The 13,412-nt window shown below is 36.1% G+C and overlaps 1 protein-coding gene across 1 annotated transcript in view; it reads left to right on the forward strand.

Moving 5' to 3' along the window:
* Positions 1–13,412, forward strand: part of ATAD2 (ATPase family AAA domain containing 2) — a 66,190-nt gene that overhangs the window by 19,979 nt on the left and 32,799 nt on the right. Inside the window, exons 7-11 of the mRNA XM_020879014.2 lie at positions 350–556; positions 1,798–1,915; positions 6,372–6,476; positions 10,753–10,861; positions 11,105–11,220. Coding sequence (XP_020734673.1) covers positions 350–556; positions 1,798–1,915; positions 6,372–6,476; positions 10,753–10,861; positions 11,105–11,220 — 655 coding nt within the window. The remainder of the gene's footprint in view (positions 1–349; positions 557–1,797; positions 1,916–6,371; positions 6,477–10,752; positions 10,862–11,104; positions 11,221–13,412) is intronic.

Genomic DNA, 13,412 nt, shown 5'->3' on the forward strand with positions numbered 1-13,412 from the left:
AAATGTTTGCTGAGGGTATTCTACATTATCTCTAAGTAGACTACATGTCATGTAACTCAGTGACAGAAGTTCATTATATTAATGAATTAGCAGTAATACTTTAAACTTTAGTTTGGTACTTAGTGACAGTGGCCTTTAAACTACTTTTTTCTTTCCTCTAGTTATTTTTTATTCTATAGATTTTTACTTCATTTTTCAAAATCTTCAATCTTTAATGTTGCAGAATTAAAGATTCTTTGGACAATCTAGAAGTAAATGAGTTTTAAAAGGAGGGTCTTTTCTATTCCCCTGTGTTAAAAATTTAACATTTGGATGAGAAGCCTGAAAGTAAATGTTTCTTAATTTGTAGAGTCATCTGAAGAGGGTGAAGACCAAGAAGATGAAGATGATGATGGTGAAGATGAAGATGATGAAGAGGAGGAGGAAGATGATGATGAGGAAGATGATGACGATGAAGAGGACGATGAAGATGAAGAGGACGTCGAAGAAGATAATCAGAAGCGATACTATCTTAGACAAAGAAAGGCTACTGTTTACTATCAGGCTCCATTGGAAAGTAAGACATATCTATTAATGTTTTTTCCAGGAGAAGATATAATTAGGTTACCTTTATTTTTACTGCCTTTCCATTGTCATTCTTATTTTTCAGGTTTTCATTTTACAGAATACTCATGGCTGTTGTCTTTCATAACTTACCCAAGATGTGTAGGAAGTTATTTCTTTTTCTTTTCCTCCTTGTGGGGTGTGTGTGTGTGTGTGTGTGTGTGTGTGTGTGTGTGTATGTGTGTATATATTTTTTAATTTTATTGGAATATAGTTGCTTTACAATGTTATGTTTCTTATGTGTAACAGAGTGAAGCAGTGGTACATGTATCCCTTCTTTTTTAGACCTCCTTCCCGTTTAGGTCACCACGGAGCCTTGGGTTCAGAGTCCCCATGCTCAGCATAGTGTCTCATTAGTCATCTATTTTGTGCATAGTCGTGTGTCTGTGCCAATCCCAACCTCCCAGTACACCCCACCATCACCTGCTTACTCCCTCAGTATCCATGAGTTCGCTCTCTGCATCTGTTTCTGCTTTGCAAATAAGTTCATCTGTACCATTTTTCTAGATAAACAATAAGCAGTTTTACACGGTATTTCTTTTTCTCTTTCCGACTTAAGAAGTTGCATCTTTTAAAAATTAAATGTTAGCCTTGACCAAAGCAAATAAATGGGTGATTTTGAAATTTCATGTCTGTCTTTAGTTATTTTAGCTTTCACAGTTTTGTACTTAATTTATTTTATAAGCTTGTATAAATAGGACCACTTTTGATTTATGTTAAAGTTGTACCTCAACCCTTAAAAGTATATATATATACATATATGTTTATATATGTGTGTGTATATATGTAGGGCTGATAATTAGCCATTATGCATCAGGATAATCATAATGGTTGTTTATGGTCAGTGTGTGTTTTTGTTGGTTGTTGTCTGTCCTGCACACACACTTTCAATAGCAGCCTTGCAGGCATAAATGATTTAAACCACAAACAGTAAAATATACTCTAGTAGATACGTGCTATTAATAGTATTTTCATGGAAGGAAGGGCATGGCAACCCACTCCACTATTCTTGCCTGGAGAATCCCACAGACAGAGGAACCTGGTGGGTTACAGTCCATAGGGTTGCAAAGAATGGGACATGACTGACGCCACTTGGCATGCATGCACACACAGCACCTTTGTAAGTATTTAGATGAAGAGCAAAATTGTGTTTATACATATTTACTTGTCATGTACATGTAATTTTTTCCTTAGAACCTCGTCATCAAAGAAAGCCCAAAATATTTTATACTGGCCCAGCTTCTCCTGCGAGACCAAGATATCGATTATCTTCTGCGGGACCAAGAAGTCCTTATTGTAAACGAATGAACAGGTTTGGTTCTGAAATAGTGATTGATTTATGACTTGATTGTGGTTGTATTAGAGTAGAATTCTAGAGTCTTAAGATTGGGTTTATCAGGATGGAATTCTAGAATTGTGTATTTTGGAGAGTTAGCTCTGTGTCTTCAGGGCTTTACTGCTTCAGGCTCCCCACAACTACTGACTAGTTTTTGGTTTTGCTTTCACTGATAGGGATTATTAATAACTGCCATGGTAAGGTAGGTAGTTTATTCAACTGTTCTACAGTAATAATAGAGAGCTACTTTCACTTCAGTGTTTATTGTATTCCTGGCTTGGTATAAGCATTTTACATAGACTGTCTCATTTAATTTTCACATTAAGTTAGAGTATAGGTTTAGTCTTGTGATAGTCTTCACATACTATCCCAGACATACTTACTTTCTTTTTTTTTTCCCAGACATACTTTCTTAACCGTGACAAATTCTAAGTTATATAGCTTTTAGACTTCTTACAACTCTGCCTGTCTTTTTTTGGATCTATTTTTCAGATTTGTTTTTCTTACATAGTAGGAAACATTAATTTTCTTTGACTATTAAGATTATTTGTGGGTTTCTTTTCCTTCTGCATCCTAACACTTGTCTGTCTGTCATATTTAAGTCTGAGGAGATAATTCTTATTAATTCTTCGTTATTCCGAGTAATAAAAGATTTTCTGATGCATTAAAATTTTCTGGGTGATAGTAGCATTATAGTAGTTCATGAATGAGGAAGCTTATAGGGGAAGCCTAAAAAGGCAGGACACAAGTAGAATTTCATATTTTTCATAATTTCATTTTTAGAGTTTCAAAATCCTAAGTGTACATTCTGGATTTCTTGTTTCTTCATCCCTTCTCATACCACCACAGCCCGGAGGATAGAGAATGAGAAGACAACCTGTCGGGGCTGCCTGAGATAAAGTGCACTTGGGAGGTGCCCGTACTGTCGGTACTTTTCATGGGCCCTGTAGGATATTGTTAAAGACCAGTATTTTGATAGTGACATTTAACGATCCTCAGAAAAGGAGAGTAAAGTGTAGTGTGTACTGGAGTCCTCATTAGCATAGTGCCCAGGGCGGCTGCCTGACTCACAGTACAGGCCTCTGTTTGAGCCAACAGAAGTGAGAGGCTAGCAGTTACTTTGAAATTTAATTTCTTCTCCCATATTTAATGGGTTTATATTTCTGGGAGTAACATAATTGTTGACTCTAGGCTCACGGGCTTCAGTAGTCGCAGCCCGAGGACTCAGTAGTTGTGGAGCATGGGCTTTGTTGCCCTGTAGCATGTGAAATCTTCCCAGACCAGGGATCGAACCCATGTCCCCTGAATTGGCAGGTGAATTTTTTTTTTTAATTGATCTTGTTTATCTCACAAGACCTCAGAAAATTGAAGCAATGCTTATGCTTATCCCTACCTAGGCGAATCTTTGGTCAAAGGCAAAATTCATTTTTAAGAGAAACAAGAATGGCAGGCAAATTCTTAACTACTGGACCACCAGGGAAGTCCCACTTCATCCCTCTTTATTGGCAAATAAGATTCCTTTGTATAAATGTACCATATTTTGTTTATCCGTTTACTAGTTGATGTACATTTGGGTTGCTTGTACTTTTTTGGCTATTATGAATAATTCTGTTAGGAACATTCATGTGTTAACTTTTTGTGTGGACATGTTTTGGTTTCTCCTGGGTATATACCTGGAAATGAAATTGCTGGATCAGATACTAACTATATTTAATGTTTTGAGGAATTGCCAGATTATTTTTCCAAGATAGTTGCTGCACTTTACATTCCCACAGTGTACTAGGATTTCAGTTTCTCTACACCTTTACCAGATCTTTTGAATGTAGCCCTTTATAAACCTTTTTTTTCCCTCTCAATTTTCTTTGTCAGGGTGGAGTTAACATCTCATTTCTTCCGACAGCTTTAATGGTAGTCATTTTGCTTAGCCTTTTTACTTTTTCTTGAAGAGATCAGCCTCTGTTTATAGTTCACATCCTGCTTAGGCAGGGAAACAACACACAAATCCAAAGAATCGTTGGAACTTTGGTCTTAGTGAAACTTAGAGCCACCATGCAGGATCTTCCAAGGGTCTCTTGGCGCACTTACACAGCAGAGCTTCAGAAATGCTGCCTTAAAGTAGGATTTTCTTTCTTCCTTGTGATCGCAAACCTCTCATCATCTAAGGTTTATTCTCTAGCCTCAGTTTGCAGTTTCTGAAACAAACCTAGCACCTTTAAACAAGAAGGTAACATAAATAGCACAGTTGCTTCACCAGTGTTTCAAAGTATACCGTACTGGTTGTCAAGGAGCTAGAACTGACCTCTCTATCTAGAAGCTCTAGTTGGGTTCATAGTGCAGGTCCAGTGCTGTCTGTGTCAGATTTTCAAAACTTCTTAGTAAAATGGGAAGAAAGAAAAAGAGTGAACGTGGGTTATATGTATTTAGAATTTTTTTCAACTGAAGTAATAGACTTTCTGTAGTGTAGTTAATTTTGAAGAGCTAGGACTGCCTAGAGTGTGAATTCAGCTCTACCACTTATTAGTGACCTTTTCCAAGTTACTTAAGCTATCCATTTTGATCTGTAGAATGGAGACAATAGCACCTATTTCATAGTACTGCAGATTAGATGAGTTAATAACATGTAAATCACTTAAAATAGTGCCTGGTGTATGTTAAGTACTGGCTGCATTTATTAATGCACTTTAATGGTTAAAGGTAATCCCTACTTTGCAAATCAGACATTGGAAACTGTCAGTACACAAGATTTTGTGGTTTGCTTATAACTTTTTTGATTTATGAAATAAACAACTGGAGATCATTAGTCTGGTAGTGTACAGAATGTGAACCATTTTTTTAAAATAGACAAAGATTTTGAATTCTGACACTGTCATTGACTAATTCTGGTATTTTAAGCAGATTAGTTGAACTGTGAGCCATATTGGCCCTGATTATACAATGAGCCTACTAATAGGAACTTGTCAAGAGTTTTAATTGTTTAAATGAGATATGTCAACTGCTGGGTACAAGAAACAGTAAATACTGGTCCTTTGTATTAATTGTTAGTCTTAATTATGTGCATACCTACTGAATTCACAGACAGTTACGTGTACTCTGTAGTTGTGAGGGTCTCTTTATAATATTAATTAATGGTAGTATTAAAAATATTTTTCATATAAAATTGTAGACTTGTACTAGATATTTTTAGTTTCAGTCAGATCGCAAAATTGGTCTTGGGCGTGTTTGAGTGGGTGGATGGTGGAGGAGTATCAAAACCCTGGGGCTGTTATGTTTCAGAATTCAGATTTGTGGCCAGAGGTAGAGTTACAAAGGTAATAAATATACAACAATCATAATATGCAACATTAACATTTGTAAGTGTGTCTGGGCCCCCAGTGTATAGTCAAATGTATTAATTTTATAGCAAAACATATGAATAATCATAGTAAGTGGGACAAATAGAGATTGTGAATTGCATTTGTGACATTTCAGGTCATTTTTTGCTGCTAAGTGAATAATGGAAAAACTTGTTTTCAGGGTTTTTCTAGGTACAAGATTCTGGACTTCAATTTTCAGATAATAGATTGTGAACGTCTGTATTTTTGGACATATCTACTTAACCATGATTGTATTCTGACTCAGGAAATGCTGTCCACCCTGAGCCAACAGAATGATTAAAAGTTTTCCCAGCCAGATTTCTTTGCTTTTATTCTGTGAGTCGTTTGCAACTGTCCAAAGGTAGAAGTGATTTTAAAACTTTTTTTGAGTTTGTAACACTCAACACTTCATCTGATACTACCAAGCAGGCTAAGATTTTGATTATTTTTATCTCTCTTTTTTTTTTTTTTTTGTAAGTAGGAAAATAGAGGCTTATATGGGTTGAGTAATTCATCCACATTTACACAAGCATTAAATGGCAGTTGTGAATTTAGAGTTGACGATACACTATAAATAAAATAGCATCTGTTTTCTCACTGTGTCTTACCTTTTTTGATCCCTCTTGATCCCCTTTGGTTTACATTAAAAATTCTAAAGAAAAAAAAATTATCTTGTTCCCCTTTTAATATTGTTTGACATTTCAAAATAGGTGATTCCCTTCCAAATATAAATTATATATAGTATAATCTTGAAAATACTTTCTAAAATTACAGTCGCAAAGATTCTAAAACCCTCTTTATCGTACCTTCTCTTTGAGTATACCTGAATTATATTAAGACAAGAAGTCACTCTTCCTGGACCATGTTTTGTCTTAGTGATGCCTATAGCCTCCTATCTTTCCATTCTCAGTTATCCAAGTCTTTCATTTCCTTGAAAAGATTCAGCCAACAAAGCTCACTTCACTGATTGTATTGATTTTGTGATGAACACTTGGATCACTAGGCATCTGGGTATTTCTGATATCTGTACTGTATGTTCTCCTGCCTTCCTCCATTATGATCTCAGTCTCCCTCTTCAGGCGAAGGCATGCGATTCACAGCAGCGACTCCACTTCCTCCTCCTCTTCAGAAGATGAGCAGTTTGAGAGGAGAAGAAAAAGGAGCCGCAACAGAGCCATCAACAGGTGAGTGCTTGTTGAATCCTTTAAAACTGCCAGCTCTTTTAAGTAGAAAGAAAGATGAGTAATTTGGGAATATGTACAGCTTGGCACATATTAAAAATAAGTTAAAAAACTATATACCAGTTTAATATATAAGCCTTAATATATAATACCTCTTGTTTGAAATATCTGCAGTTGAAACTAACTGTGGTTAGAAGATACTTTTCTTAATTTATATATTTTTGGCTGCACTGGATCTTCGTTACTGTTTGTGGGCTTTCTCTAGCTGTGGTGAGCAGGGTCTTCTCTTCCTTGCAGTACTTCTTACTGCAGTGGCTTCTTATGGAGCACGGGCTCTAGGCACACAGGCTTCAGTAGTTATAGCACATGGGCTTGGTAGGCCCAGCTGCCCCGTGGCATGTGAGATCATCCCAGACTAGGGACTGAATCCATGTCCTCTGCATGGGCAGGCAGATTTCTAACCATTGGACCTCCAGCAAAGTCCAGAGCATATGTTTTCTTATAAAACCAAAATGCTGCTTGGTAAACACTGACTTGAGGAAATAACTATTATTTCACTGAAATTTTTTTTCTGTTTATAATGATTAAAAAATTCTTACTGTAGAACTCTTCAGGAAAATTGAAAGGTTAACTTATTTCTTTTTAAAATTAATTAATTTATTTTTTGAAAGGTTAACTTGTTTCATTAATCACAGAAACAGGGCAAAAATTAATCCCATTTTACAGATATGGGGAGTAAATGAAAAATTCAGTGCTTGGATTCTAATAATACAATATTCGTAGGGTAGAAAACAATGTTTGATAAAGCAACTAGAACATACTGAAGGGCCATCAAACCAATCATTTTTTATATCCTAAGTTCTATGTGTTTTTTAAATCATGTTAGCTCTGTTCTATTCAGTATGCTGGGCTTCCCCTGGTGGCTCAGCGGTTAAGAATCTGCCTGTGATGCACGAGCTGTGCGTTTGATCCCTGGGTCAGGAAGTTCCCCTGGAGGAGGAAATGGCAATCCTCTCTGGTATTCTTGCCTGGAGAAACCTTGAACAGAGGAGCCTGGTAGGCTACAGTCCACAGGGTCGCAAAGAGTCAGACCTGACTAAAGCAACTTAGCACAGCATTCAATATGCTGGCTACTAGCTAGCCACATATGACACTTAAAATATATCCATAGCTCATCTGAATTGAGATTTACCATCCGGCTTTGTAAAAAATACACTCTTGGATTTCAAAGACTTAGTACAAAAAAAGAGGATGTAAAATATGTCAGTTTTTAAATATTGATGAAATATTTATGGGATATGGGATGAAATATTTGGGATATATTGAGACATATTGTTGTCTGAGGAGGCCTTACAAATAGCTATGACTAGAAGAGAAGCGAAAGGTAAAGGAGAAAAGGAAAGATATTTGAATTTAGAGTTCCAAAGAATAGAAAGTAGAGATAAGAAAGCCTTCCTCAGTGATCAGTGCAAAGAAATAGAGGAAAACAATAGAATGGGAAAGTCTAGAGATCTCTTCAATAAAATTAGGGATACCAAGGGAACATTTCATGCCAAGATGAGCACAATAAAGGACAGAAATGGTATGGACCTAACAGAACCAGAAGATACTAAGAAGAGGTGGCAAGAATACACAGAGGAACTGTATTAAAAAAGATCACAATTACCCAGATAACCATGATGGTGTGATTACTCACCTAAAGCCAGACATCCTGGAATGCAAAGTTAAGTAGGCCTTAGGAAGCATCACTATGAACAGAACTAGTGGAGGTGATGGAATTCCAGTTGAGCTATTTCAAATCCTGAAAGATGATGCTGTGAAAGTGCTGTACTCAGTATGCCAGCAAATTGGAAAACTCAGCAGTGGCCACAGGACTGGAAAAGGTCAGTTTTTATTCTAGTCCCAAAGAAAGCTAGTGCCAAAGAATGCTCAAACTACCACACAATTGTACTCATCTCACACACTAGTAAAGTAATGCTCAAAATTCTCCAAGCCAGGCTTCAACAGTACATGAACCGTGAATTTCCAGATGTTCAGGCTGTATTTAGAAAAGGCACAGGAACCAGAGATCAAATAGCCAACATCTGTTGGATCATCGAAAAAGCAAGAGAGTTCCAGAAAAACATCTACTTCTGCTTTTTGACTATGCCAGAGCCTTTGTGTGGACCACAGCAAACTGGAAAGTTCTTAAAAAGATGGGAATATAAGACCACCTGACCTGCCTCTTGAGAAATCTGTATGCAGGTCAGAAAGCAACAGTTAGAACTGGACATGGAACAACAGACTGGTTCCAAATAGGGAAAGGAGTATATCAAGGCTGCATATTGTCAGTCTGCTTATTTAACTTATATGCAGAGTACATCATGAAAAATGCTGGGCTGGAAGAAGCACAAGCTGGTATCAAGATTGCTGGGAGAAATATCAGTAACCTCAGATATACAGATATTCTACCCTTATGGCAGAAAGTGAAGAACTAAAGAGCCTCGTGATGAAAGTGAAAGAGGAGAGTGAAAAAGTTGGCTTAAAGCTCAACATTCAGAAAACTAAGATCATGGCATCCAGTCCCATCACTTCATGGCAAATAGATGGGGAAACAGTGACAGGCTTTATTTTGGGGGGCTCCAAATTGACTGCAGATGGTAACTGCAGCCATGAAATTAAGACACTTGCTCCTTGGAAGAAAAGCTATGACCAACCTAGACAGCATATTAAAAAGCAGAGACATTCCTTTGCCAACAAAGGTCCGTCTAGTTAAAGCTATGGTTTTTCCAGTAGTCATTTATGGATGTGAGAGTTGGATTATAAAGAAAGCCGAGTGTCAAAGAATTGATTCTTTTGAACTGTGGTATTGGAGAAGACTCTTGAGAGTCCCTTAGACTGCAAGGAGATCCAACCAGTCCATCCTAAAGGAAATCAGTCCTGAATATTCATTGGAAAGACTGATGCTGAAGCTGAAACTCCAAAACTTTGGCCACCTGGTGCAAAGAACTGACTCATTGGAAAAAGACCCTGATGCTGAGAAAGATTGAAGGCAGGAGGAGGAGGGGATGACAGAGGATGAGATGGCTGGATGGCATCACCGACTCAAAGGATGTGAGTTTGAGTAAACTCTGGGAGTTGGCGATGGACAGGGAGGCCTGGCGTGCTACAGTCCATGGGGTCGCAAAGAGTTGGGCACAATTGAGTGACTGAACTGTGACATATAAAATACATTATTAAAATTAATTGTATACTCTTTAGTGTGGTTAATACATTTTGGTGTGCATTTCATTTCTATTGGACAGCAATGAGTTAGATCATTCCAAAGTTACGTACTTGCCTGCATTTTACGGAAATGTGCATTCAATCCTATGACTTTTATATTATGCAGTTCTATTAAGAATTATTTAAGAAATATCTTTTTAAAAGCCACAATTGAAAACTTTTCCATCTTAGGCTTGGCAGTATAAATTTCTCATGGAATTTGAAACTAGCAAGAATTGTCACTTGGGGAGAAGATGGTGTGCTTTTAGTTGTAAGTAGTAGCAGGCATTCTTTGCTTAGGCATTCTTGTACAAGTATCTTAACTTTTAATATGAGCGTTTTCATTGTTCCATCTATAAAACGAGAGCTTTTTCTAGGTATATTTCTTTTGTAACCTACCCTAAATGTTTTTGAAAGTAATTAGGAAAGTAGTGATTCACTCTTGCTTGAAAAGGTTGACATGGATCCAGGTGCTGGTGGGCTCTGCATATTTTGCTGAGAGGTATAATAGCAGGGTAGTGGCGGATCTGGAGTCAGGCTGCTTGGGTTTGATTCCTAGATCTGCCACTTACTATCTGTGTGATCCTGGGCAAGACAGTTAACCTTTTCTGTGCCTTGGCTTTATTTTAAAATGGGAAAAATAATACTTATGTCTAAGAGTATTGTGAGGATTTAATGACCTTATACTTGTTTAGCACCTAAACTAAAACCGTGTCCAGCAAATGGTAAAGTGTCTGTAGGTCAGAGATTATCATTATAATGTATGTTGATACTTTGTGAATTCTCAACCATGAATTACTTTATGTAGCTGTGGTATCTTGCGGTATTTTCACTAGATTGTATGTCTTTAATAATAAGCCTTCAGATGTAAATATTTCTTACACTGAAGTTCTCAACCTGTAAAGAAAAGGAGGAACTCAAAACACATAATCTCATTTGGAATTTTTTTAATTCTTAAGAAAAATGTCTATATTCTAACATGGAATTTGGGGGAGGAAAGTGGTGTTTGATGAATGTTTGGGGTTTGTAATCTTAGGTGCCTCCCACTAAATTTTCGCAAAGATGAATTAAAAGGAATTTATAAAGATCGAATGAAAATCGGAGCAAGCCTTGCTGATGTTGATCCAATGCAACTAGATTCTTCAGTGAGTACAGTCTGAGATGTATTATTTTATTTTAAAATTTAAAAAGAAAACAGTGTTTTATAAGAAATTTTTATCTTTGTAGAACCTTTTATTTCTTTTAATCTTTAGGCCACAACTGTTGCTCAGTTCTTCCTGTTAAGTTACTGTTACTCAGTTGACTATGTGTGGCTTAGATAGAATGGAATAAGATTTTAGCTTTGACTCCCAAATCTCAGAATGTCAATGTTTCCCTTCTACTAACAGGTACGATTTGATAGTGTTGGTGGCTTGTCTAATCATATTGCAGCTCTAAAAGAGATGGTAGTATTTCCATTACTTTATCCAGAAGTCTTTGAAAAATTCAAAATTCAACCTCCAAGGTAATTTAATTATACATTTTACTTTCGCTAAAATCTTTCCTGTGCTGTGTCCAGAAACCGCCTCTCTCTTGAAAATTTCCGGGTCTAGAGTCATTTGTTATACTTGCCCTTGCAAGGTCCGGGATGATTTGAGTATTTTTACTTTCTTAATGTTTAAGGTGAAAAATGGTTTCAAAATTGATTCTCCACTAAAAAATCATTTCCCATGGCTTTTTATACATTTAGTAAAATTCTTGTCTTACATACTCATTTTTCCTTTCAGCTTTGTGATTTAGTTTTAAATTTATATCAAAGTAATATATGTACATAGTTTTTTAATACATGTATTTTTATTTTTTTTTCACAGTAGTAAAAGATGTTTTTCAGTTTTCACAATCAATAGCCAGATAAAAAATAAAAGATAATTACAATTGCAAGCCATAATGGGAACATTATTAACTTAACAATATAAATTACTATTTTATAACGGCATAAAATAATTACATACAACTGGGAGCTCAAGCAGATTGATGTAGTAAGTGGAAATGCATACATGCACATAATTTTTTAATACATGTATTTTTATTTTGAACTGAAGTATATCCATGGACAGAGGAGCCTGGAGGGCTACAGTCTGTGGGGTGGCAAAGATTCAGACACAACTGAGCTCCCATGTGCACAAAGTTGATTGTGTATGTATACATAACTTTAAAAGTCAAGTAGCACTCTTAAGTTTCACAAAGAAAAATTTACAAAAGTAGGGTAGGCCCTCTTCAGCCCTTCTTCATTTTAATTTTTCTGTTTTTAAAATTTGTTTTCTGTCTTATGGCCACACGATGCACCACTGGGGAAGTCCCTCATTTTTCTATTTTAGACACAATTTATAGACTTCTAAGGATGAACGGTGGCTATTTGGCTCCTTTACTTTCCCTGCCTTCCATGCATAAATATTTATTCCCCTTCCTTAATGCTTTCAGTAGTTTATTTGTACACATATAAACTTACTGAATCACTTTTCCGTGTTTGCTTTATGCCTGTATATATTTGTTTTTGCAGTCAAGCCATATATAATTGTATTTTCTCTTTTATATCTCTCCTCACCAACTTTATTATTTGCTGTTTTGGTGACAGGAAGGTAGGGGTTTTTTGTATCACCATCCTTTTTTTAATTTTAATCACCATCCTTTTTTATCTTCTTTCTTCTAGTTTTTATACCTTACTTATCAACCAGTTTTTAAACCCTAGTTCCTAATTTTCTTTTCCTTTTATAATTTTTCTCCCTGAATCACCCTCTATGGAAATATTGATTTAAGTAAACTTTTAAAAGTTTGTAGGCTTTTTAAAGTATAAGTCATTTTAGTTAAATTGAAGCATAAATCAGTTATACTAAACATTGGTGAATTAAAAATATTTTAATAAAAAATATATAATATTAAATAAGGATTTAATGATGACAGGACATGTTGGAAGTACCTAGTTAAAGTGATTTGGTAAATTTTAGGGAATTCTTGGCAATCCAGTGGTTAGGACTTCACGCTCTCCCTGCCAGGGGGTCCATGTTCAATACCTGGTCAGAGAGCTAAGATCCCACAAACCACGGGTTGTGGCAAGGGAAAAAAAAAGTGGTTTAGTGAATTAAAGGAACAGTGACAAATTAGAACATTCTCTAACATCATATACAAAAATAAATTCAAAATAGACTAACTTTAAGACCAAAAACCATAAAACCCCTAGTGGAAAACAGGAAAAATAGAACTTTTAATGTAAATCATAGCAATATTTTTTGGATTCATCTCCTAAAATGAAGCCAAAATAAATAAATGGGACCTAATTATATTTTACGCTTTTTCACAGCAAAGGAAACCACTGACAAAAGAGAAGGGCAACATATAGAAGAAAATATTTGCAAATGATATAACTGATAAGGGATAAATATCCAACAATTATAAAAAGTTCATACAACTCAACATCAGTGAAACAACCTGATTAAAAAATCGCCAGAAGAATTGAATAGATGTTTGTCCAAGGGGACATGCAGATGGCCTCCAGGCACAGGAAGAGACACTCAGCATCACTAATCACCAGGGAAATGAAAGTCAGAACCACAGTGAGGTGTTACCTCATACCTGTCAGAATGGCTATCATCAAAAAGACAAATGTTAGCGAGGATGTGGAGAAAAGGGAACCCTTATATGTTCTTGGTGGGAATGTAA

The sequence above is a fragment of the Odocoileus virginianus genome, chromosome 15 (assembly GCF_023699985.2).
Source record: "Odocoileus virginianus isolate 20LAN1187 ecotype Illinois chromosome 15, Ovbor_1.2, whole genome shotgun sequence".
Taxonomy (NCBI): domain Eukaryota; kingdom Metazoa; phylum Chordata; class Mammalia; order Artiodactyla; family Cervidae; genus Odocoileus; species Odocoileus virginianus.